The sequence below is a fragment of the Struthio camelus genome, chromosome W (assembly GCF_040807025.1).
Source record: "Struthio camelus isolate bStrCam1 chromosome W, bStrCam1.hap1, whole genome shotgun sequence".
NCBI classification, from domain to species: Eukaryota; Metazoa; Chordata; class Aves; order Struthioniformes; family Struthionidae; genus Struthio; species Struthio camelus.
This window is the reverse complement of record NC_090981.1, coordinates 56,485,909-56,509,075: the sequence shown is the minus strand read 5'-3', so window position 1 is coordinate 56,509,075 and position 23,167 is coordinate 56,485,909. Positions and strand designations below refer to the sequence as shown.

The window sequence follows — 23,167 nt, the reverse complement described above, 5'->3', positions numbered from 1 at the left end:
TAAAAAAAAAAAAATGAATTCTGCATTATATTTACTGTACTATCAGTGCATTTGCTAACTGTCTACAAATGGTTAGCAAAGTCAGTGTTATCAGGCTTATTATTAGACCAGAGCAAGAACCAGGCTCTTGGTGTTTTGGGGAGTGCTGCATGTTAAAGTTTATTTTTTATCCTATGCATACATTCACTGCAAAACAGAAATTTGTCATTGTGTTTTCATTTTTCAGTTTGTATATTGTAATGCAGGCATTAAAAAAAAAAACTATGAAAAGGAAAACCTGGAAATGGAACCTTTCCACTTCATGCTTTTCTATTATATAATTTTACTGAGTGTTTTTGAACTTCTCTTTTGAATTTCTGAAAACATTACATGTCTTCAAATTGTATCACTTCAGGCAAATTAGCATTTTCTGGTAGAAAACACACCTTCCTGAAAAGGTTTCTGTTCAGCTGTATTTACTGTTCTTGTTTGTTTGAGCAGCTACACCCAGAAATAACTCGTCCAGCTCAGGCTGTCCATCAGATGTCTTGGGACAAACATCACTGAGCGGGTTTTCCTTGAGCAGCACTGCGTAGCGTGAAAATCCCCAGGTGCTGAACAACGCGGCCCTCGAACCGCTCTGCTGGCACCAGCAAACGAGCCCAGCAGCGACGCCCCAGTACCACAACTCCCCTGCCTCCGCGGGGTCAGGCAGTGTCTCCGCGCGGGGGGCTGCGCTGCCTATCAGTTCATCCAGAGTTGACTTGCAACTTTCTCACGTGGTTCTGTATTTCCCTTGGCAGCACACCCGCAGCATCAAAACATGAGATCACTGTGACCTGAAAGGAATCCCTCTGTCCCGTCCGGTTACAACCATAGACGCTCGTATTTCGGTTTTCCTCCAACTTCTAAACACTGCTTACATCTGATCAGATATCACCAGTCTTCTCTGTACGCGCACCAGAGCGTGCTGTGGGATCCCCACGCGTGAGGCACTCTGGGCAAGTGTCGCAGAGCGGGTATTTACTGCATTGCAGTAAATAAAGCCTTCCTTTTATTCCCTAGCCCTGGGGCCGCTGCTGCTGGTGCAGCGACATTTGTATCTGGCAACAGGTCTTCATGTTATAATGCCATTAATGACCATCACAAACGGTAGGACATATTTTCATGCGTCAGAGTAAACAGCTCCAGCAGTCATTCATTATAAATACATTTACATGAACTTTAATTTCCAGGCCCTGCTTTACCTCACCGCTCCAGTGAATATCACATTATTTTTGTCATTCATCAGACTTATTTCTAGATGCTTCCTCCTCCCTTTTAGTTGCTTTCGTCATTCTTCTACCCCAGACATGAAGCAGCTATGTTTTCTGTAACTGCTTTTAGTAGCGTGCCTAAAATTTCTGGCACACTATTGCCTCGTTCACCAAGAGCCTTTTTTACACACCGGAGACTAGTTTTTATTATTGGTCCCATCACACGGCAGACCTGAACTGCCTGACTGCATTTCTACAGGAAGGAGAAATGATTTATTTCCTGCTGCTTGGTGACTAAAAGAAAACTACCCTTTTGCCACTTCCAGAGGGAGACTTTTGTGTCAGATCGGCTGCCGGGCAGCAGATACAAAAAGTCCTTGCTGTCACAGAAGGGTATTGCCTGGACGCGCTGCCTGAATATCGCAGTTACAACAATGATACATCATGCTTTTAAGGTCTTCCTGCCATGTCCCACTGGTCTCCAAATAAAGAAATCATGATCTTGTCGTGCTGGCTATGACACTGCCTTGAATGGGGAGAGACATGTCCTGATGTGCCTGTTTCTCCTATAATTTGTCTAGAAAGGGCTGAAGCAGTGTCCTGTTGGGCCAGCAGTGGGAGGAGGAAATTGAAGCAATATTAAGAGATAGCTTAATAAACGTGCAGTCTGCTTTTCAGCAAGAGAAAAAAAACCCGCTTTCCTCCCTAGTACCCCACACAGTAGTGCAATTTCCAATACAACATTAATGATCTCTTAACAATTACGAATAACAATTGCGAATTACCACAGAGAACAGCTCACGGACTTGCATGACTGAAGGTCATTTGAGCCCTCAAACTCTGTATGGAGATATGGAGGCCTGTTACAAACAGAGGAGATGCCAGGCCCGTGACTGTCAGTGTCCACATACCCCCAGAGCATACACCACACTAGCTTTCACTTTTAGACAATGCTATAGTTCATATTTAACCAAACCCCTCAACCTGGAAAACTCATATCTGCACCACGGCTCAATATACATGCTACCACTGCAAGACCCTTGCTTATCAACACTGTGGGAACAACCAAAGCCTCCAGTAAGAATCAGAATCCACTTGTGATATGTAACTTAAAACACAGGAAGAGAGATTATATGCTTTAAAGATCATATAAACAAAGGGGAAAAAAGTGACACCCAAAGGATGAGTACATGATTAAATAGCAAACTATTCATGATATCTCTTGATGATTTTAGATGAAGTTACTGACACATCTTCCCGGTTCCCTCCAAACAAAGCTGTTTAAGTTGGGTGCCACGGCAAGAGCGGATCTGAGAAGATATCCGAAGGAAGATGTCCAGTTAGGTGCAAACATATAAAAGGGTAAGAGCACCTCTCATCCCTGGGGCAGCACCACATGGTTATAACTGGAGGCACAAGGATTTGCAGCTCCTCTGTGCAGCCACCGGTTCCAGCCTTGTGAGGGATAACGGCATTACTGGTGTTTAGGAACAGCACGCTCTGTGTGACGGACAGAGCCAAAGGCTCAGCTGCATTATATGACAGGCTCTTAAATGAGTTAACAATTTGAGTTTATCTTTGAATCGACAAGGTAAGCTCTAAAAGGCACATCATACTGACATCTAATAGAGAACGCCTTCCTTGCACTGTGATGCACTGACTGGTCTTCTGAAAAATTAGGCCCCATATATTGAACAAATTGCAAGAACCAAGAGAACCAGCAGTGGTCTCTGCCTCTACTTACTTCCCACTTGAAGATGCACATTTTCGCCTCGCCAAGGTGGCTAGGAAAGCACTCAGTACACATCATATAGCTAAAATGAAGCATCTCAATCCACATTTAGACCTATAGATAAGAACAATTTCCCGGGTTGCTCTATGCAAAACCATGCCAATCTGCAAAATCAGATTAAAATCAGCTAAATTTAGGAGAATAAATTCTTGACTGAACCTGGGTCTTCATGACTTGTTTTGACATACCTGCACAGAAAAGTCTGAACTACACTGTTAAACAAGAGCTACTCTGCATGCCAAACACATGTGAGCAATATGGACAGTGGGTCTAACATACAACATCTTACCGTTTGTTTTTTTTTTAATTCAATTTCAGGCTAAAGTGAGGTATTATTTTAGTACTTGGAACAAACGCGAAACACTTTTGTGAGATACAGTCCTGAAATCTTGAGAACCTGAAGAGGGCTTTATTAGTCACTACCATTATTTTTTTCTAAACTCCTTTTTCACGTTATTAGTGCATGTTGCTGTTAAGAGTACAAGAATGATGTACCAGACTAATTGCAGCAAACGCATTGCCAGGTTTTTTCACCATGATCCATAATCTACGTATCGTGTTTAACTAACTGGACAAAAATATTTGTAAATTATATTGAGAGAGACAAAGCTTCTCACTCATAGCTTCTCATAGCTTCTACTCAAGTGTTGTGCTGTGTACATATTTCAGATAAAAGCATGGTGTCTTTCAGAAATGTAAGCTATTTGGTTTACTTATTCATCACTTGGTCTAGGCAGTGGCAGTTGCTTGGTTTTGTTGTTCACTCCGTGACTCTGACTCCAATTAAACCTGGTTGTCAGATGGGAAGCAGTATTCCACATGTGAAATTGCTTACAAAACTGTATTTATGACAGCACCTGTGCTTCAGGGGAAATTTTTTTAAAAGGTTTTGAGTACCCAGAACTATTTATGATAAAGCATATCTAATATCTACAGACTGCATCTAAAACTGTTTCTGCTTTCAACTCTGATCTATCACTTCAGCTAAATTAAGTTTTGCTCTTGCTGAAATAGGTATAAATTTGAATTGTCACAAGCAGGGCTTACTACAGAAAGCATAAGAAAGCTAAAACGTAGTCACAGTGAGCCCAATCCATATGGGTTGGAAATCAAAAAAATAAAGCAAAACATCATGAAAAGAGCCTTCTGAGATCAGCACTTGGCCTCTTCTGAGTGAAGGTCAAAAGCAAAAGTATATAACATTTACCTCATACATGCTAGATATTTGTTTCCGGCTGGCTTGAACTGCTGATGTTCAGGTCAGCTCTTTCCCCATGACAATTAAAAGACTCATCCTAGCTCTCACCAAAGTCAAGTGGAATCTCTTCCATTGTGAATTTGAACAGGATCTCATTAACTCTCTATCACAAATGCATGTTGTGCAAGGAAAACTTAAATCTTTTACTGCTGCTCTCTGAGTCACTGGCATTCCAGTAGAATAGGAGGTCTCCAAAGAGGGCGTTCTAATTACCTAAGAAAACTGTAGGGTTTCCACCACTGGAAGTCTTTAAGTAAAGCAAGTATCTGTGAAGAATAACAAAAGTATACATGATTCTATGGAGAGATGAAATGGCTGATCTGAAGTCCATTCTGGCTGCATTTTTCTATTATTCATTGGCTCAGGGCATAGGATTATGAAGCTCCCTACAGTAAGCTAATATAATTTCGACAAAACGCCAAGTCCTGCTTTTATTTCCAAAGATGTTAAAAGCCAAACAACCATCAGGCTTCAAAGGGGTACAGGACTGAAATTCCCAATTTCAAGAAAGCAACCTGTAGTTGTAAATACATCCACTGCAAATAAATCATTTGATTTATTAGTCATAAATCATTTGATTTTTTTAGTATTTCAATAAAAGCAACACCATGCCTCTGGGTATTACAGTTACTTATAGAATACATCTTCAAACGTCACAGTCCGGTACGTTATTCTGGAAAACTGCTATTGACATGGAGAAAACCTTGTATTTATTCCTCACTAAACAGAACATCATTGAAACGTATACCATGTGATTGCCAGTTTTCCCATCGCATAGCATTATTCAGTTTACTGTAGTAAACTGTAAGAACTTTTATTGTCTTCCAGTGCAAGTGTCTGATCTTATCACAAGGCTCCAGTTCACAACTACTACATAACATGTAAAATCAGAGTGGTAACACCCAAAGCTATAACCTTTGGTGAAAACACTCAGCAGAAATAAACAGATTTTCTGAACTTCATGTTTTAAAATAAAGGAAGAAGAAAGAGGAGTTTGACGCTACCAAAATAATCAGTACTCAGGCTGATGGATTCATTAAAAAGAACGTAGGGGGGCTCTTATGTTTGCTTAGAAAAGCTGTTCCTGTGAATTTGTTCTGTGATCATTAAAAAGACCATAAAATGGAGTTAGGAGTGCCTTTTGCTGGCATCCCTTTTGCACGGAGGATCGCAGGATCCTCCCAAGACATGTGTTAAATATTTTCCTATAAATTTATGAAGTAAATTGTAGAGAAAGAAACATGCAAACATACCCAATACCTTACACATGCCATTAATACAGATATCTCGGCTGTGGCTTCCGTCAAAGCAAGGAGTACCATCGGTGACCGCATCAAGCATCTTCTCTGAAAAATGGCCGTCTATCGGGCGACAGTGGAGCTCACAGGGGTTAGCTGAAGGGAAACAAAGATACCTTCTTAGAAGATACTTCAGCAGGGTCATCAAACTGCAACAGGCAGGGAATAACAGTATACCTTTACTGCACCACCCGCTCACTTTCCCTGGCATTTTCTGTCAGAAACGGTCTAATCCGAAGCACAAAACAAAGCCACGGTAGTATTGCTAACAGAATGGCCCAGGCCTGATAAACGTCACTAGACTACTTCTAGGAAGCAGCCGGTGTTTGGCACCCTTGTACCTCCTTGCTTGCCCATCATCGATATGCGAACATCCAGCCGGGTGAGCTGAAACAGCAGCGGCTCTGCAGTCTGCTGGGATGGCAGAGGGGACGGGAAACTAGCAAAAATACTTGCCCTCCATGAGCGGAAAGGAAGAGTTTCAGGATGAGATTACCAGGGACACTGATAAGCAAAAGTCAGCTGTGACTGACTGGGTTTTGAGATAATTTGTAACTCCTGATTAGTGCTGCCAGCCTCTCTTGGTGAGCAGTGAAGCAGTTGCTTCTGATCTCCTGTCTGTCAGTAGAGAGTCACATAACTGCTAATTTTCAGCTACTTGCTGGCACTTAACAATTTATTTCAAACACTTCAGGCATGGTAGTTTTTTTTTTTTTTCCCCTGCTTGGCAATTTATGAAATGGGAGATGATGTTAGTGTGTCTGAGAGATCTAAGCTGTTCTTGGGTAACAGCATGGAAGCACGAGGGAAGGGAAAAGTGCTGCACAAGCACTGGCAAAGTTCTCTACAATGGACCACTCTTAGTCTAGCCCATGCATGACAAGGCAGGTGATGCACAAACCTGCCCTGCCCCACAAATGCTGGCCTTAGGGAACAGGAAGCTTCAAAATTCAGGCTTAGGAGGGTCAAAGGGCCCAAGTTTGAAAAATAAGTTGTATAAATTGAAGGCAGCGTTAGAACTGAAACCAGGCTCAAAGCAAACAAAAACATAATCTATGACCTTATGCCATTCCTCTAGAGGCTCTCCAGCAAAGCCAGAGCTATCTAATTGAAAGAAAAATCAGTCAGTGTCATAGACACGACTGATGATAGCTGAGGAGCTGTCTTAGCTTTCTGGTCTGTTCCAAGATATCAGTTTAGCCAGTTGCTGGAGCAATTAATTTATGCTCAGCCAGCTGAAATGCTTTGCTGAAGCAGGGCTTAAATCTGCTCCAGATTTGACCACAAGGAGCCAGTCAGGAGGTCTTCAAGGCACTCTCATTAAGCTATTTTAACAAAATCTTCCAGTGTGCTGCAGAGGTGCCTCTGCTGAGTGATAATTTCACCCTGTGCCTGACTGAGCCAACAAACGCCCCTCCGTTGGTCTCAGCAGGATGGAGAACTACTGTAAATCTTCTGTGTCCCGACTAATGAATTTCTCTCTCTTTCTTCCTCCCTTTTCTCCTTTGTTTCTCTTCTGTCATAAGAAGAACTGCATTTAAAATTGGAGGCATTTCTAGTAATGAGAAACTCATTTTTTTAACTCTTTTTTTTTTTCCTCTGCATTAGCATAAAAGGGCTTCTGCCTTTGAAGGAGGAAATTCAGTTTTGTTGCTTTGGTTTGTAGAGCGCCATCAGATGTACAGCAGCATACAGTGCACTAAAGTCACAGCAGCTCCTGCCCCAAATGCTTGCAACTCAATGACTGAATCCTACACAGCCTAAGTTTTAATATTAATAACCTCCTTCACACAAGCACTATTTTTGCAGGATTGGAATCTAAAAGAACATTAAAAAAAGGGACGCTCCAGGAAATCCTAAACCTTAAGAGGGGCAAGGGGGTTATGTTTTCCCTCTTGTGGGCAGAGGTAATGAGAAACTGAAAATAATGAAGCACTTGTGGCTTCTCAAATAAAGGCAGAGGAGCGCTTTCCACCTTTGCAAAGGGCAGTAGAAGCGTTAGAGGCTGAGGACGTGTATGGATTGAAGTTATGAAACCAGTGGAATTCAAGGTGATGTCGGTCATGTTCAAGAATAGTGACAAAGGTGGAGTTACAAAAGACTTCGAAGCAAGAACATAAAATTGGCAATCCTTATCAGTCCTGAGCTACTCTGTGAAGACTGCCAGGCATTACATCCATCAGTTGTTTTGGTAAGAACTGTCATGATAAGAGATAAAATTTATTTCACTTTTATCTGGAGAAATGTTTTCTGGCCATGTGGCTAATTTCACGACTTTAGCGCTCTCTATTTTGTTCCGCCTTGTTTACCCTCTCACTGCACTGTTTTTCAACACAAAGCACAACGGAAAGGAGAAACCCAGAACTGCTGCTAGCCTGTTTCCTGCTCTGCCTGACACAGACTTTGCACAACGCCATTTCAGCTTTCACGTAGTTCATAATGAAATACGTCCAGCAGCAGTTTGATATCGGCACCTTCTTCCCTACCTGTGTGTTGACATAAAAAAAGCAAGATGAAATCCAATTTCATTTGAGAAATCACTGAGCAAGAAAAAACAGGCAGTGCTGTCTGCTGACACATTCCTGTCATGACAATGATGGTCGACACATATAACTCAGCAAAAGTTTGCAGGGAAAGATAATCTCCCACACTACGCCAACTGATAAGATAAAAATAAATAACAAGCAAACTTTCAGACCAGTAAGGCCTCATGATTCAAAGAAGGGCTTTCTAGACCTTAAAGCTTTCCCGTTTTTCCTAATTGTAGAAACTGGCCTAAATAGAGATCCTAACCTCTCACCAGGGATCTTCTTTTAGTTTTCTTCCTATCAGTTTTCTGCTGAACCCAACTGAAAATGAGAGCATTTCTGCTCCCTCCCCAGAGACTCAATCATATCCAGTATTTTATACTCTTGTCATCATTCCTAAAGCTATTTTGGTATTTCATCTGCACAGAAAACTGATTAAGGCACCACTGAGGAAATTATCCAAGCGTATTAGCCACTCATTTTCTAAAATTGTTTATTTATCTATTACTATTTCTGACAGAAGAATCCAGGGACCTGACCAAAGATCAGGGCTCCATTACTCTTGGACTATAAATAAAAATTGGTCACTGTCCTCCAAAAGTTTAACATTTTTAAACATGAGACATATACAGATGTAGAAAGTTCTTTTATCCCCTTTTTTCAGAGAGAGAACTGACATATGAGGAGAATAAGTACACTGCCTGAAACGACGGGAAAACTCCAAGGCAAAGACTGGCACTGAATTCAGATTTTCGCAATCTTATTTCACTTCTGAAAAACCAAAAAGACTAAATTGGGATCAGTATGAACATTAGCGTTTCTGTTTTAGTTTTTGTTGCTTCAGCAAATTCAATTAATTCACGATGAGACTTTATTAAAGACGTTGCCATCTTAGTTATTTTTAGATCAAAATTTACAGAAATTCTTGCAACTCAGCATACACATGAAATACTAGGTCCAATCCGTAAGCACTCAGTAAGGGCCAGATTCCCACAATCCTTGCTCAGAGAGAGGAAAAAAAAAAAAAAAAAAAGCCCTTTGAATTCTAGTTTAAACAGAGCTTGATTTCAGCCTGGGTAAAGCCTACAGAGTTTTAGTTCATCCCTCCACAAAAGAGTAGCATCAAGTACACTTAGTCTATCCCTACCTAGCTTGTCTTTAAATCAACAACGATAACTCAAACTCCCTAGATTACCTGCTCTACTGTTTAACTATGGATACATCAATAAAGAATTCCTAATTTGTAACCTAAAGGCCCCCTGTACCATTTTGCCTATAACTTACTAACCTGCACCTCTACCAGCTTAGGGATATGCATGCAATATACCCTTAGAAATGCACTTACAGTATCTGGCCTTTAACTCACTTAATCTTCTCTTTTCTAGGACAAAACCTGCTTTTTTCAGCCTTTCTTATAACATATGTTTTTTAAATCATTTATCTTTTATGTCATTCTTCTTCAAACTTCCTCCTATTTGTCTTCATCCTTCTTGCAGTGCATTGCCCATAGCTGGACATAAGACTTTAGCTGAAGTGCCACCAACATTCAGCGTACCAGAAAAGTTACATCCTCCATTTATGTATCCTGCCTTCATCCTGCACCAAGATTACACTGCTGATCTGAACAGGGACCAGATCAATCCTTTGATACACAGGAGAAAAAAAAACAAAAAAAAACCCCATACAGATGTAATGGGATACCCAGCAACAGAGCGCCCATAAACACCCAATGATTTACGTGGGATCAGAATGGGATCAAGAAAACAAGCAAGCAAAGTTGAGTAAAGTGCCTAATGTTAAAAGGTATGTGATTTTTTTTTCCTGAGTATATTACGACAGACTTCCGATTCAGCAAGTGCAAACAGAACAACATGTCCCAGAAAGGGACACACTCCCTTCCCAGAGCAGAAATACAGACTTTAAATTTCTTCCTTCACAGCTGAATCCCATGAGTTTGCACGCAGGAAGGATCCACCTTAACCTGACTGAGAAGGATGTGACTAATGTGTATGCCTGGAGGAGATAAGGCCTTGGTATTTTTTCCTCTATTACACAAGGAATAAAAGAGGTGAGCCTATTTTCTTGAAGCCCTCACCTCTGCGCATTTGGGAGAACTCCGAATTGAAGAAATTCGGAACAAAGAAAATCAGAAGAGACAACTACCAAACACAGACAAAAAGGAAAAAAAAAAAGAAGCTGAGAGAAAGCTACTTTATCACATTAACCAAACTTGGAACTTTAACATAAAGTTTAATTTCAAAGTAGTGGTAGCAGAAACGTTACCTTGTGCTTTTAGCTCAGACCTTGCAGCTGTATCATTATAGATCTTACTTGATACACAGATACATTTCAGAAGAAATACGAAAGCTACAACATTTCAGTTACACAACCCCTATCCCCAAGTATATGAGATGAATGCATAGGTAATCCTGGCAGTGACTGAGGGAAAAAAAGGTATTTATATGATTACTGCCCTTTGCTTGGAAGTAAGGCTCACGCTGACTACATGGACATTAAGTTCTGAGAAGGTATCAGATTCAGACAAACGTTACCTGCCACAAGGCATGAAATAAATTAAGTAGGTGTGGGGTCTGCCTGATGACAAAGCAGTAGATCAGCACCAGTGTCCAACCAAAGCGTCAAAGTAGGGGATTAAGTTTAAAAGAAAAAAAAAAAGAAAAAAGAAAAAAGAAAAAAGAAAAAAAAAAAGCACTCAGAAAATGCACTCACCAGAATGGCTGGCTGCTTTAAACTACCCTTAAACCTGAAAGTCTCCTTTCTGCTGAGACTCCCAGGGATACTCAGAAGACTCCAGCTCGAGTCCAGCGGTTTCTATGCTCTAGAGCAATTCCACGGCAGGTAAGGAGGCATCAGCAGGCTGTGCAAGTTCCTCAAGAACGGGGAACAGGAGGGAAACAAGGATTTGAAATAGGAAGGAAATAACTCAACAGATTTGGAACCTGAAAGGTAGTTAGCCTAGGTAACAGTGAGATATCATTCACTGCTCTCCTTCTTGGTTGGTTGTTAGAGCTACTTCTTGCATTTCACCTTATATTAGATCATAAACTCTTTAAAGGAGAGTCTTTGTCCTCCTATGAACGTACAATTTACACAGCAGAAAAGGACATTATGACAGTCTTTAATTATGTGTCAATCATTAGAACTGGCTTATGGAAGCTATGAAATTAAAGCCAGGAGAGAGAATTGTGATCATCTAGGTTTCTTTTACCATTTACTATTTTTCCAGAAGGATGAAGGAACACTGAAAAGATTAGCAGCACCTGGAAAGCTTCTAGCTCAGAGTTTCAACTCCTTGACTAAGGACTTCCACACAAAACTATTATGTGCAGTCAGGGTTTGGGAAAGCCTCAGGATATTTTCTTTTCACCTATATCACATGCGCAGTAGGGGAGGTTTGAAGATGCCTGCTAATAAAACATAAGCCAAAACCCATCTTGGCAGCTAGTTAACATAGTAACAGAGTACTCTGAAAAGTCTTTGAAATTGGATGGCATTAGTTACGCGAGGTGAAGCAAGGCAAGCTGATATACACTGACGAAGGTTGGTGGACATACGGTGGACGTGCTGACTCAGTCTCCAGAGCCCTGTAGTGTCAGCTTTTTTCCATGTGGGATTTACAAGCGGCTGTTGCTTTGCTTTTGTTTAACATCTTGGTTTGCTCAAGACAAACAAGAAAGACTCAACTGCTTTATCGCACAGCGAGAGCACTGTCCTGTGAGCCTGCTTGAAGTTATTCTGCCCAGAGGTAACACAGAGGTGGAAACACAGACTCGTTGCTGCAGAACATTGGAGGGTTGAGGAAGCTCCTTCTCTCTCACATAAAACGCGTGGTGTTTCTTGAATACTCCTGCTATTCCTGGCTTATAGCTGTAGCTTTCTCCAAGTTTTACTTTCCTAGCTACCTTTAAGTACTTCTGCTCTCTGTCACGTTGTTCCATCAGAACTCCCTGCGCCATTTGTAAGCAGAAAAAGAGAAGACAGAATTTCATTTCCCTCAGATCTCTTTAGCAACTGACTGGAAGGTGAAAGAAAACCGGAATCTGAGATGGCTGGAAAACTGCCAGTTGTAGCTCAGTGCAGTAGCTAATGCCACGTCTGGACAAAGCTGGAAGCCGGAGCCCACGATAGCCACCCACCCTCATAAACACCCATACAGTGATGCCGGCAGAGGGAGGATTAAGCACAGGACCTCGTCAAGCCTCTGCCCAGATGACTGCTCCCAGGAGAGCCTGCCTGTCTGCGCCAGGCTTCTAAGTTAGAGTTTCGCAGCAAGAAAACACTTCAGATATTCTTAATGGAACATAAGAATAAAGTTGCAAATGCTACAGACCTCACAGATCCTGAGGGAGCAAGGTAACTCCGGACTGAAATCCTGGCTGCTAAGAAAACAGGTAAGAAGAGATGAAAAGTTTTTTTTTAAGTCACAGAAGAAATAACTGTGTGGTATTTGAAGGATTTGGCAAAAGGTCACCAAACCCAGGATGTTCCAAGTGAAATATTTCAAGCTCAACAAATGAGCATTTTTAATGCAACTGTTTTGGTCAGTAAAGCTATAACCAGGTCTGCTGGAAATATGGTAAAGACATCATCACAGGCCTGTCTTTCAGTCTGCTGGAAGCATTTGATTCATGAGCTATAGCGCTTTTTAAAAGCGGACCTTCAATAACAAATGCACACACCAGCTCTGTTAGCACTGCCCTGGAGAGGACACTAACTGAATCAAGCCTGTACCCAGCAGAAGTACTCATACGAGTAACAGAAAGGAGTGGAAGCCCCATTTCAGTGACAGGGGACTGCAGAAAATAATCTATGAGTTTGGCTTTGGATTAAGCCGTAGGCTTTTTTTTTTTTTTTTTAAAAGCATTTACCATGGTTTGTTTTACTGAATGGCCTTCTGAAAGAGTCTTTGATCAGATTTTCTTTGATCAGAAATTCTCCTGGAATGCTGTATGCTCCAGGGCTATCTTCAATGGTGTGTTTATTATAAGGCACTGAGGCAGTAGCAGGAATTTAGGAGACCTATTTAGTGAGGTCAATAACTATGAAAATGCAATAAATATGCTGAAAAATACTACTGGCAAATGAAATTGAAAGCGGAATCTTGAGCTTCACTTCCCTAACTGGTTTATATTTTCTTAAAAAAATTATATCTATAGCTTCTACTGGACAATCCACTCCTCACATTTATGCATTCACCATGAATTAAGCTTCATGGTAATAACTATTACCCCTGTATTTAGTAACTAGATGTTACAAGTCAAGTTATAAGGCAGACATATCAGTCCTGTCTCTACAATAAAAGGGGAGTACTTTACAGAGCCTGGTGAGGTATTATTTACCCAGCATCGTGCTAGGCACGCTTACCGGGCGGGTCTGAGTTCGGAAGTAGTAAAGCCACATTTGTGCAGCTGAAGAGCCCCGCTTATTAGGTGTAGCGATGCCTTCAGGCGCAGGTGCACAGCTCCGCACCACAATACTGCACTTCTCGTTCTGGGGGTGATACCGGGAATGGCAGTTCAGGTCTATCCAGACCAATTAGCATAGATGGGCCGTCACTAGCTTTTACTAGCATAATATCCTGGCAGGTGATGGACCAGTTAAACTCATAGCAACTATTACTAGAGCTTTCTGAAAACATCAATGTGTAACGCAAAGCCAGTGTCTTCACGTATACGCATCAGGCACATGAGAGTACGATCCCATCTGATTTTCTCTCTAGTTAATTAAAGACTTGTAACTCAGTGACTTGTCTTCCTCATAGAGCTTTCCCATAGGTCTGTAAATCTGACTTCTAAGACAAGATACTCAAGAATTCATAGCTTTGTACCTGTGTTATAAACTGGAATCCAGTGGTAGAATTCATTCTGGTACGGAACCGTATCAAACTCACTGCACTGCATCTGACGAAAGGTTGGCATGTTCTTGTGACAGGGGCTAATGTTACACACGCGATAGCGTTTCCTTTCTCCAGTGCAGTAGTCTCCTCCGAACTGGGGTCTAGAAAGGAAACATTGAGATCGCGGATGTGAGATTCTCAGTAAAATATAGTTTTAACTTTTGCATTTTCCATTAGTATCAATTAGACAACGTCTTTCCAACGGCTTAATAAGGTGAATCTGAATCCTTGACAAGGTAGAGACACTCTTCACATGTCCAGGTATCCAAACATGGTGCTCCAGGTATGGAGCACCTCGCATCTCACAGAGCTGCTTGGCACATTGCCTGGCAATGACAAACTACCTTACCGAAGAACTCCAAAAAAACAAAACAAAACAAAAAACAAAAAACAGAACATTTGACAGTCCTGACAGAGGAGTCAAATAATTTCAACTGTTAAGCATCCACGTAGTGATTTTTGAAAATGTGATATATAGACCTTTTGTGCTCAGGTATATATCAGACAATTCTGCCCTTTTTTGTACCTATCGACCCCTGTATCTGAAGCTCCAAACAAAACTGATGTTTCGAATAAACTATGAAAGATGGTTCCTTGATTCCCCTCAGGAACATACCACTAGCCATTATTTCCACCCAGCATTCAAGGACACTGTATTATTTCAAGATAGTATTATTAAAGCAACATTTCTAGTATTTACACAAATCTTGCTGGCCAAATATCAGGATTTTTCCACTGTACGTAGAAATAAGCTCCATGGAAGATAATGAAGACGACGAAGATTATAAAAATTGAGCCATGTGAATTTCACACAGATGCGTTTAACTAGGGAGAAGAGGTGTTCAATAACTGTCTTGCTCTAGCACCTGCTGATAAAGCTGTATCATAAAAAAGTCCCTCCAGTCTCTTCAGTATCTCAAAGATCTTGAATAAAAGGCATGGAAAGATTGTACACTCAACTTACTCCGGGTTATTGCACGGTCGCTCTGCACTCTGAACTCCTGCCCCACACGTCCTTGTGCAATGGGACCAGGACGACCAAACACCCCATCCACCATGAACTGCCTCTGGAGTCTTGCCCACTGTAATGCACTCACCAGAGAAGCACCACTTAGAGAGAAGAGAAAGGGCAAACAGCTCAAGATTAGCATCACACGAAACTGTTACTGCAAATTTTAACCTTCAGGGGAGTTCATTGAAGTGGAGCTTTAAATGCAGATGTCACAGGACGCTCCCTCTTTTATCCTTAACAACCGCAGAACTATTCACGGTTCTCCCGCTGCCCCTTCATAGCATGGAAGCTCACAGTCACCTTGTTTTCTCCACATCGAGTGCCATCCGCGGCAGCATCCAGTTTGGAGCGGCAGGAGCCTTTCACTGAGCACCAGAGCGTTTGGCAAAGATTCTGGAAAAGAAAAAACTGCAGCAATCCCAAGCAGAGCTGAATGCCTAAGGCCAACATTTTCAGAAGTCACCCATGGTTTTGTACATCTATTTACAAAGATTTATAAGGGCTATATTTCCAGAGATGGATGTTTAGAGTTTTCCACAAGTTAGGACCCTTCAAGGGTTCAAATTCAGGTACTGCTCATTAGTGTACAACTAGGGACTATTTAATAAATACAAAACGGTAAGTACTTTGAATCAAGTGGATTAACTGAACCATACTTGCAAGTTTAAATGTTCCCCTCATTGGCTGCTCAGCTCCCAGCTACACACAGGAAAAATGACTTTACAAAGTCTGGGCACTACTGTTTATAGTGAAGGCAGATGGAGTCTGTATTATTTTCATTTGATGACTACTAATGAGCACAATGCTCAATTTTGCATTGTTACGAGCTGGTAAGCAAAACCAATGCCATGTCTCCAAGTATGACAACCAGGTTAATGCCCTTCAACTCCCAAAATCGGATGATGAGAAAGAGATCAAAACACAGCTCTCTCAAAAAATCAGCCCAGCAGACACAGGAGGGAATGATCTAAAAAGAAGCTGTCCAGAATAGCTGGTAGAAGAAAAAAAGCCTAGTAGCCTAAGAAGAGCAGTGGCTCTGGGTGATGAAGGCTGGCATAGCCTACACAAACTTGGCACTTGTGAAAATCCAGCCCCAATAAGCTAGCAGCAACATTCGGCCGAGTTTGAAATCCAAAATTTGGCTGCTGGTTTCTGGCCTACTTCTATTTAAAACAGCTAGGCTCTGGCACAGAGTGTGCCACCTCAGGTACCCTGCGCTTCAAGTCGGAACACGGTGTCTGGAGCTTTGCATCTCCGCTCGTTTAGCTGCTTTCTGGTGACGTATACATGTCAGAGGTTGTTTTGCAGGTCCCTATTTATAGTTCAAGAGCAGCACTACTTAGCGACTCTCTGTGGAGCCACCATTGTCAGGATGTAAAGGCAGAGCTACCCAAACGTTCTTACTGATGAATTTGCTTTCATGGGGAACTTCATGCTTATTTTTAGCTATTGTGTACAACATACGCTTGTGCTTTTTAGGGCATGAATTGCGTCCTCCACTGTGTTTCAAATGCCCAGAGAAAGGCACAGTTGAGCACCACAATGTGGATTTAAACTGAATGCAGCTTTCCACTGGCAGTTACATGTTTACGCTGTGGAAACACTTGGATTCCAAAACCAACTGTTTATGGAGTAAACTCATTAGCTTTAAACTCATTAGCTTTTTTTCCCATTCTAATCCCCATGCACCAGGGCTTTTCTTCATATTTAAGAATACTGGAATAACAGTAGTGCAAGAAAAAGCTTTATTTACTGCATACTTTCTGGAAGTAATAATCAGGAATTCATGACTAACATGGAGTCACTGCAAGGCAAGTGATTTTATCATCACCAATACAGTATACACCCAACCTGTGAGATCAGGATCTGTGCCTTAGAAAGAGACCACTGTAAATAATCCCAGTCCTACTGAACCGAGTGAACCTTTTGGAGATAAGGAAAGGGCAACTGAGATGAGGATTCTGAAATCCTATAGCTGGTAGGGAGCTACGGATCCATCCACCATTTGGAATATTTATCCTCCAAATTTTGCTTTGCTCCTTATTAGGAGGACAGTATTTATGTGCATGGTGCTTAGAGGACTAACTACCTAAATGGTTTGTGAAAATCACCATACGAATTCGAAATCTCTATCTTTGTTCAATGTAATCACTGAACCCTTGGGCATCTTCAGCTAAATGCAGATTCCTCTCTCAAAAAGAACCTGTGGGTAAAATTCAACCATACATGCAACATTAAAACACGTATGTAATTAAAACATTAAAAGTTATACAACAAATGTAGCTTAGTCAGTCAGAGAGCGTTAGGTAAATAGTGACGAGGCAAAGAACAGTCAGACTTCTTAGACAAAATGACTATACTAATTGTCCAATACGCCAGGCAGACTAAGCACAATTCACTGCCAGTGCAGTTACCTGCAAAACACAGGCCTCGCAGTAAAAGACTAAAATAAAATGATACCAATTAATTTACTGACGTTTATCCAGCTGTAAAGTTGGTTAATCAGGAGATGCTGAATGTAAAGGCCTACTAGGTTCACGCTCAAGGAGAGATGGAACAAACCAATATTGCAAAATTACACTTTAATTTTCTATCTGTACCAACAGACAAATTACAGCATCTGAGAAAAATGGAACAGCAGGTAATGAAAGCAATCTTTCAATACATGCTTCAGATTCAGTAGGTGCAGTTCAACATTGCTAACCCTTACAGCTGAGGAGATTAGTCATAAATAATTCCTCTAATAAGAGGGTAGATAAGGATACACATAACTATCACAACGGAATAAACAATCAAGATCTGCAGTCCCCAGTCCACAGCTGTACCCAATACCTTGCCTAAAACACGCTCCAGCATCGCAGATAACCACAAGGCACTACTACTGCCACGGTCCTATCTAACAGGGAGAACAAATAGGGATGCTGCCTTGCAGCATTTGCTGAATAGTGTTGCCCAAGAGTCAGTAAAACTTAGTGATCTCTTATTTAGATCAGCGTTTGAAAGCACAGTTTCTGAAGTGTTCTTCCACGTAGAATAACGCTGCAGAGCTAAATAGCTCTAAACAAGGTAGGTACAGCTACAATAGCATAGCACTACACCTTAGCTAATTTAACTTTTTACTCTACAGCGCTTCCTGGGTCTTGTAGGGAGCTGTGCTGATGGTGACTGATGTGCTGATGTGACTATACTGTTCCCATGCATCTCTGCACAGCACTGTCTTGCTGTGCTGCGAAGATGAACCCTAGGGAACCAATATTAGACTAGATTATCTACATTACCCACTGCCACATAAAAATCTTATGTTATCTGAGGTTGGATATAAAGATATCTATATAAATCTATATTTAGATATATTTAATCTATATAAAGATTCTTACGATTATTTATCTATATTCAATTCACATAAAGATTCTTTGAGGTACAAAGACTGAAATTTCTTTTCATTAGTTAGACCATCGAAAGTGCGAAAAATCAGGTTGCATAGGAAAAGAGCAAAGCCCTGGGTTTTTTTTCCAGACAACTCTTCCTGGAACTGAAGATTTGTTCCTAATGAAATCATTGGTCAGTTGAGAGCTATAATATTAAAGTGTGTCTCATTTTGGAAGATGGGACTTAATCTCTGTTGATAACATACTTAAGATAACACCAAAATTACTTCACTACTGAAGGGCAAGGATCTAACAACGGGTATGAGGCCAAATCCCCTAAAGGACAAGGAATATATGAGGCAAATAGTGCAACATCTCGCTTCCAGGATCTCCCGACTGAAATCAAAACACGCTGTTAGGATATGTTCGCACTGCACGTCTAGTCTATTAGACTCTGGACATGGTGCATTTGTACTTAGCAGCTGAGGTTCACAACTGCACTTCCACACTGTTCAAGAGGCTTAAGCTCTCATTAGCGCAATGAAGAAAAACATACAGCACTTACATCCACATCTTCACAGAAAGTAGCATTGGAACCATACTGAAGCTGGCACTGGTGATGTACATCATAAATCACTCCAGGAGCAATGACTGGAGACCTCAGAACTTTTTTTTGAGGTACATCATCCAAACAGAATCCCCACCCTCGGCTAAAAGATGAAAATTGCAAATTAAAAAAAAACACAACCACACCTTTTTGACACCTTTTTTATACTGACTTTCCATAATTGATAGTAATAACTTTCAATAATCGATCAATTGTTGGTGATAATTTTTGATATGGCCTTTGGTAATAATGCTTCCAGATTCCAGCTAAGCTATGCTGAAGTGCCGCTAACAAACAGTACTCATTTCTCATAGTTCATGGAACCTTAGAGAATAGCAAAATACTTGAAAATCCACAACAAACTGCCTGCTCAGGAGTAGCCCAGGTATCAGTAACAATTAGACCAGTGTCCAAATTCCACACTTTGAAGAGGGACCACTGAAGTCTGCAAAAGCAAAGGAACATATGTGGCTCTTGTAAGTGCTGATGGCCCTGATGCTGAGCAGCTCTCAGCTGCTATCCCCTCCTCCTATACCCGATGGATGAAGTTCTTCTAACAGCTCTCCACCTGGCAGGCAGTTTTTATGGAGGCAAAATCTATCCTGCCAAATTGGAAATATCATGAAGTCATTATGGTTTGCAGAGCGACTTCAAAGCGTCCTGCAGCCTCTGGCCAAAGTTATATCATAGCACTGCTTTTGATAAGAACATGAATTCGGACAAGTCACTGAAATCAAGTACGTATTATTGTGGCCAACAAAGGGAATGTCTTTGACGCCCCATCCAAGTCCTTGACAGAAAGGTTTCTTTCTTCCTGGTAACTACAAGAAGCTGCAGGTTGCACCAAACCTAAGCTAACATGACAAGACTGCAGTTCACTTTTAGAAACTTAAGATATAATGGAGCTTTTCCCAGTTACTAAGAGAGCAATAAGCTTGGGGCATGCCCTGCGTGGGAATTAACTCAAGTACTCTACAAAAAAAGCAAATCTAGTAAACTCCACTTAGATGTCTCATATACAGTTGTACTCATTCAAGGGAGGTGCTACACACTGATCACTCACTCCAGGAAACGTGTGATGTATTCCTTGCTGCACTGAGACCAGGTGAGGGGAGTGGGATCATACTGCAACTGCCGGGACATAATATACGGACGCTTTCCAATAGGCTCACAATCGTTCTCTTTTCCATCGTGCTGGATGCCAAAACTGGAGATAGAAAACAAGAGTTAATAATTCCAACTGGCTGGTTATATCACAACACTCATCTGTGAGTTCAACAACGTGTGTAAACAGATACTAGGGTTGTTTCCTCTTGTGGTTAGCTGTAGATACATTTTTGCCAAAAAGTGCACAGAAGACCTGATCCAAGACCCATAAAAAATTCTAGACTCCAACAGGCTGTCAAACAGATTTGTTATGCAAAGCAATGTTATCAGGCAGAAGACAAAGAACACTGTCAGAGACCATCTCTGCGGTATTTTTTTTAAGGGAGTCAGAACACTATTGCATGATTTAGCTGCATTTAAGGAGGTAGTTTAAACCTCAAAGTTATGTCAAAGCTGTTAGCACTAAGAGCACTTCCTAGCTCTTCAGTCCAAGAGCCAGGAAGTGCTCTTAGTTCTAGTAGGTGCTTAGTTCTATCTAGGAGATAGGCATCTCACGCCACCTGCTCTTCTTTCCCTTCTTTGCATCCCTTCATAGAGGAGGAATCTCAGCTTCAGTGCCTTTTAGGTCTCTGATCCCTTTCTTCGCCTGCTCTACAGGTCGTACGTAGCTGTAATCTGGCAATCAGATTTTTAACCACCAGATAGTCATGCTTTATATCTAAGGCAACATCTTTTAATAACCTGCTGCAATGTAAATTTGGTAACTAATCAAAGGGAAAGGTCACCATTAGTTATTAAGCCTCAGTTCCTCCAGCACTCTAACCTACCCCCGGCTGGGTTAAAAGCAGCTTAGCATGGGATATCTGATGAAATCGTTGTATAGACAGGGGACGCTGGTAGTGAGATACTAGCAGAGGTCAGATAAGATGCTGAGGCAAAAATCAAAAGCGAAACCTGTTCCTAAAATTCCCAGCTAAATTTTATTCTTTGTTCCTTTGGCTAAGGACAAAGCGATTGTATTGACTAGCATAGTTATCTCAGACTCCTACTACTTATAGCTAAGATCAGGCTTTCTTACACTCTCTCTTATACTGTCTTACAATCATGCCTCCAATGCTTGTTTCTTTTCTAATCTCTTTTGCTGGATTTAGACAGAGACACTGTTTTCCACACTGCTGAATGCAGTGAATTAGCTGCCAGCCTCCACTCCTCCTTACTATTTAACTTCCTCCTTACAGACAAGGAGATAGTCCTCCACAGCAGGTCTTCCCAACACGGTGTTCTCTGACTTCTGTGACTTATTGAAGAGATTTCCTTATTCAACAGCTTGTAGAAGTCAGAAACATAACAAATCCTGAGCGGGATTCACCCAACTAAACGTAGATGTCTCCAGCTCATCTCATCCTAAATTAGATCATGTGAATTAAGTCAGGAAAACCGCATCCTAAAAGCACCTGCTTCTCACCACCTACTGTAAAGGCAACAGATCTACAAAGAAGTTGACATCTGTACTTTTCACATCTGGAGTTTCACCTCATGACTTAATTGAGGATCACACAAAGACCTTCTAGTGAGTTCAAACCACTAAGACTTTGTTTCTGGAAAACATAATTGTATGTATTTGGATCCTAATGATCCAAAAGCAGGGCACGGCTTCAGCATGGCCCAGCTGAAAAACGCAGGCATGGCACCCAAACTGGAGTACCCATGAGACAATATGCTACTCGGGAAAAACAGTTCAGTGTCAAAATAGATTTGAAATCATAGTGTTTCAGGTGAGTTTAATAAGCCCACTAGCCAACCAAAACACCTCCATCAGTTTCAAAATACTGAGGAATCAAGCTTCCAGCAAAAAAAAAAATCCAAGCCTCCAAAACAAGTTTAGCCATGTCTAAAACTAAATGCATAGGAACTTTAGTTGACTTGACATAAAGTGAATCCACTGTGGGAATATTAATACATAGAAGCTGTCCAGTTATTAAGAAAAACCCAAAGCGACTTAGTTAGAAAGGAGATAAAAGACTTGATGCCTCTGCAAACTTTTAGTGCTCGGAGTCAGAAACGAATAGGTGAGAAAAGTTAAGGCATGGAAAGCATGCTTAAGTGATGGCTTTTTGTAGCTTGATTATTTCATCCTGAGGTACTGCCTGGACGGAGAACCCTGTAAAGGGGTGAAAAGGGGCAAACTAAATAGCTGTAATTATAAACAAACGTCAAAGGCTGAAGAATGTCTCTCTCACTCCTCTGCTTAGAAACAATAGACACAGTTCTGATTTTAATAATAAAGAGACAGCAACTTACCCCTTGCTTTGCTTCTGTTTGGCAGAAAGGCAATTTTGTGGTGAGAATTACAGAGTAGCTGCTCATTTGGGCAGCATTTGTAAAGTAGCAAATATTCAATTGGTTTCTAACTAATCTCAGTCTAATGTACCAGCCAATAGTTATTATTACAAAAAATACCTCTCCAAGGATAAGTGAGATGTAAAAATTCTCTTCATTAAGAGGCTAAAATAAAACTCACAAGCTGTTGTTTTTCTCAGGCATGCAGACTGACTAATGGCATAAATCTTAGAAAAAAATAAACTGAATATTAATATACAATGAACAAATTAAACCCAGCTGAGTTCCTCCTCACTTTCAACTATACCTGTGTCCAAGTTCATGAGCGATAGTGAACGCCAACGGAAGGCCAGAATCTTCATTAATGTTACAGCTTCTGTGAGGTTGACACATGCCCGACAGATGAGACAAACCTAAGGTTTCACACGGACGATTCATGCCAGCACAAATGTCCTTCCTAGGAGTGCAACAAAGACTCGCCATTAAAAGAACTTAAAAGTAATTGTAGAACGTCCCTTAAGCTGGACGGTTAGTCTCTGTCTCATAAGGTATCGGTACGCTTCGCGTTATAAGCGAAATATAGGTTTCTTTAACGTTTTTACAAACTTACCTGTAACAATATGCACTGGTACTGCTATCACAGTACTACGCAGCTGTCGTTTAATGGACAATATTTATGTTGTGATAGTGCTTCAATATAAATGT

General features: G+C 41.1%; 1 protein-coding gene across 2 annotated transcripts in view; it reads right to left on the bottom strand.

Moving 5' to 3' along the window:
• Positions 1–23,167, bottom strand: part of LOC138064250 (A disintegrin and metalloproteinase with thrombospondin motifs 12-like) — a 164,770-nt gene that overhangs the window by 38,111 nt on the left and 103,492 nt on the right. For both annotated transcript variants that reach the window (XM_068925954.1, XM_068925955.1), the window contains exons 7-13: positions 22,770–22,919; positions 20,079–20,222; positions 18,974–19,118; positions 15,341–15,433; positions 14,993–15,138; positions 13,960–14,129; positions 5,546–5,679 (exon numbers count right to left, since the gene is read on the bottom strand). In XM_068925954.1, coding sequence (XP_068782055.1) covers positions 5,546–5,679; positions 13,960–14,129; positions 14,993–15,138; positions 15,341–15,433; positions 18,974–19,118; positions 20,079–20,222; positions 22,770–22,919 — 982 coding nt within the window. The remainder of the gene's footprint in view (positions 1–5,545; positions 5,680–13,959; positions 14,130–14,992; positions 15,139–15,340; positions 15,434–18,973; positions 19,119–20,078; positions 20,223–22,769; positions 22,920–23,167) is intronic.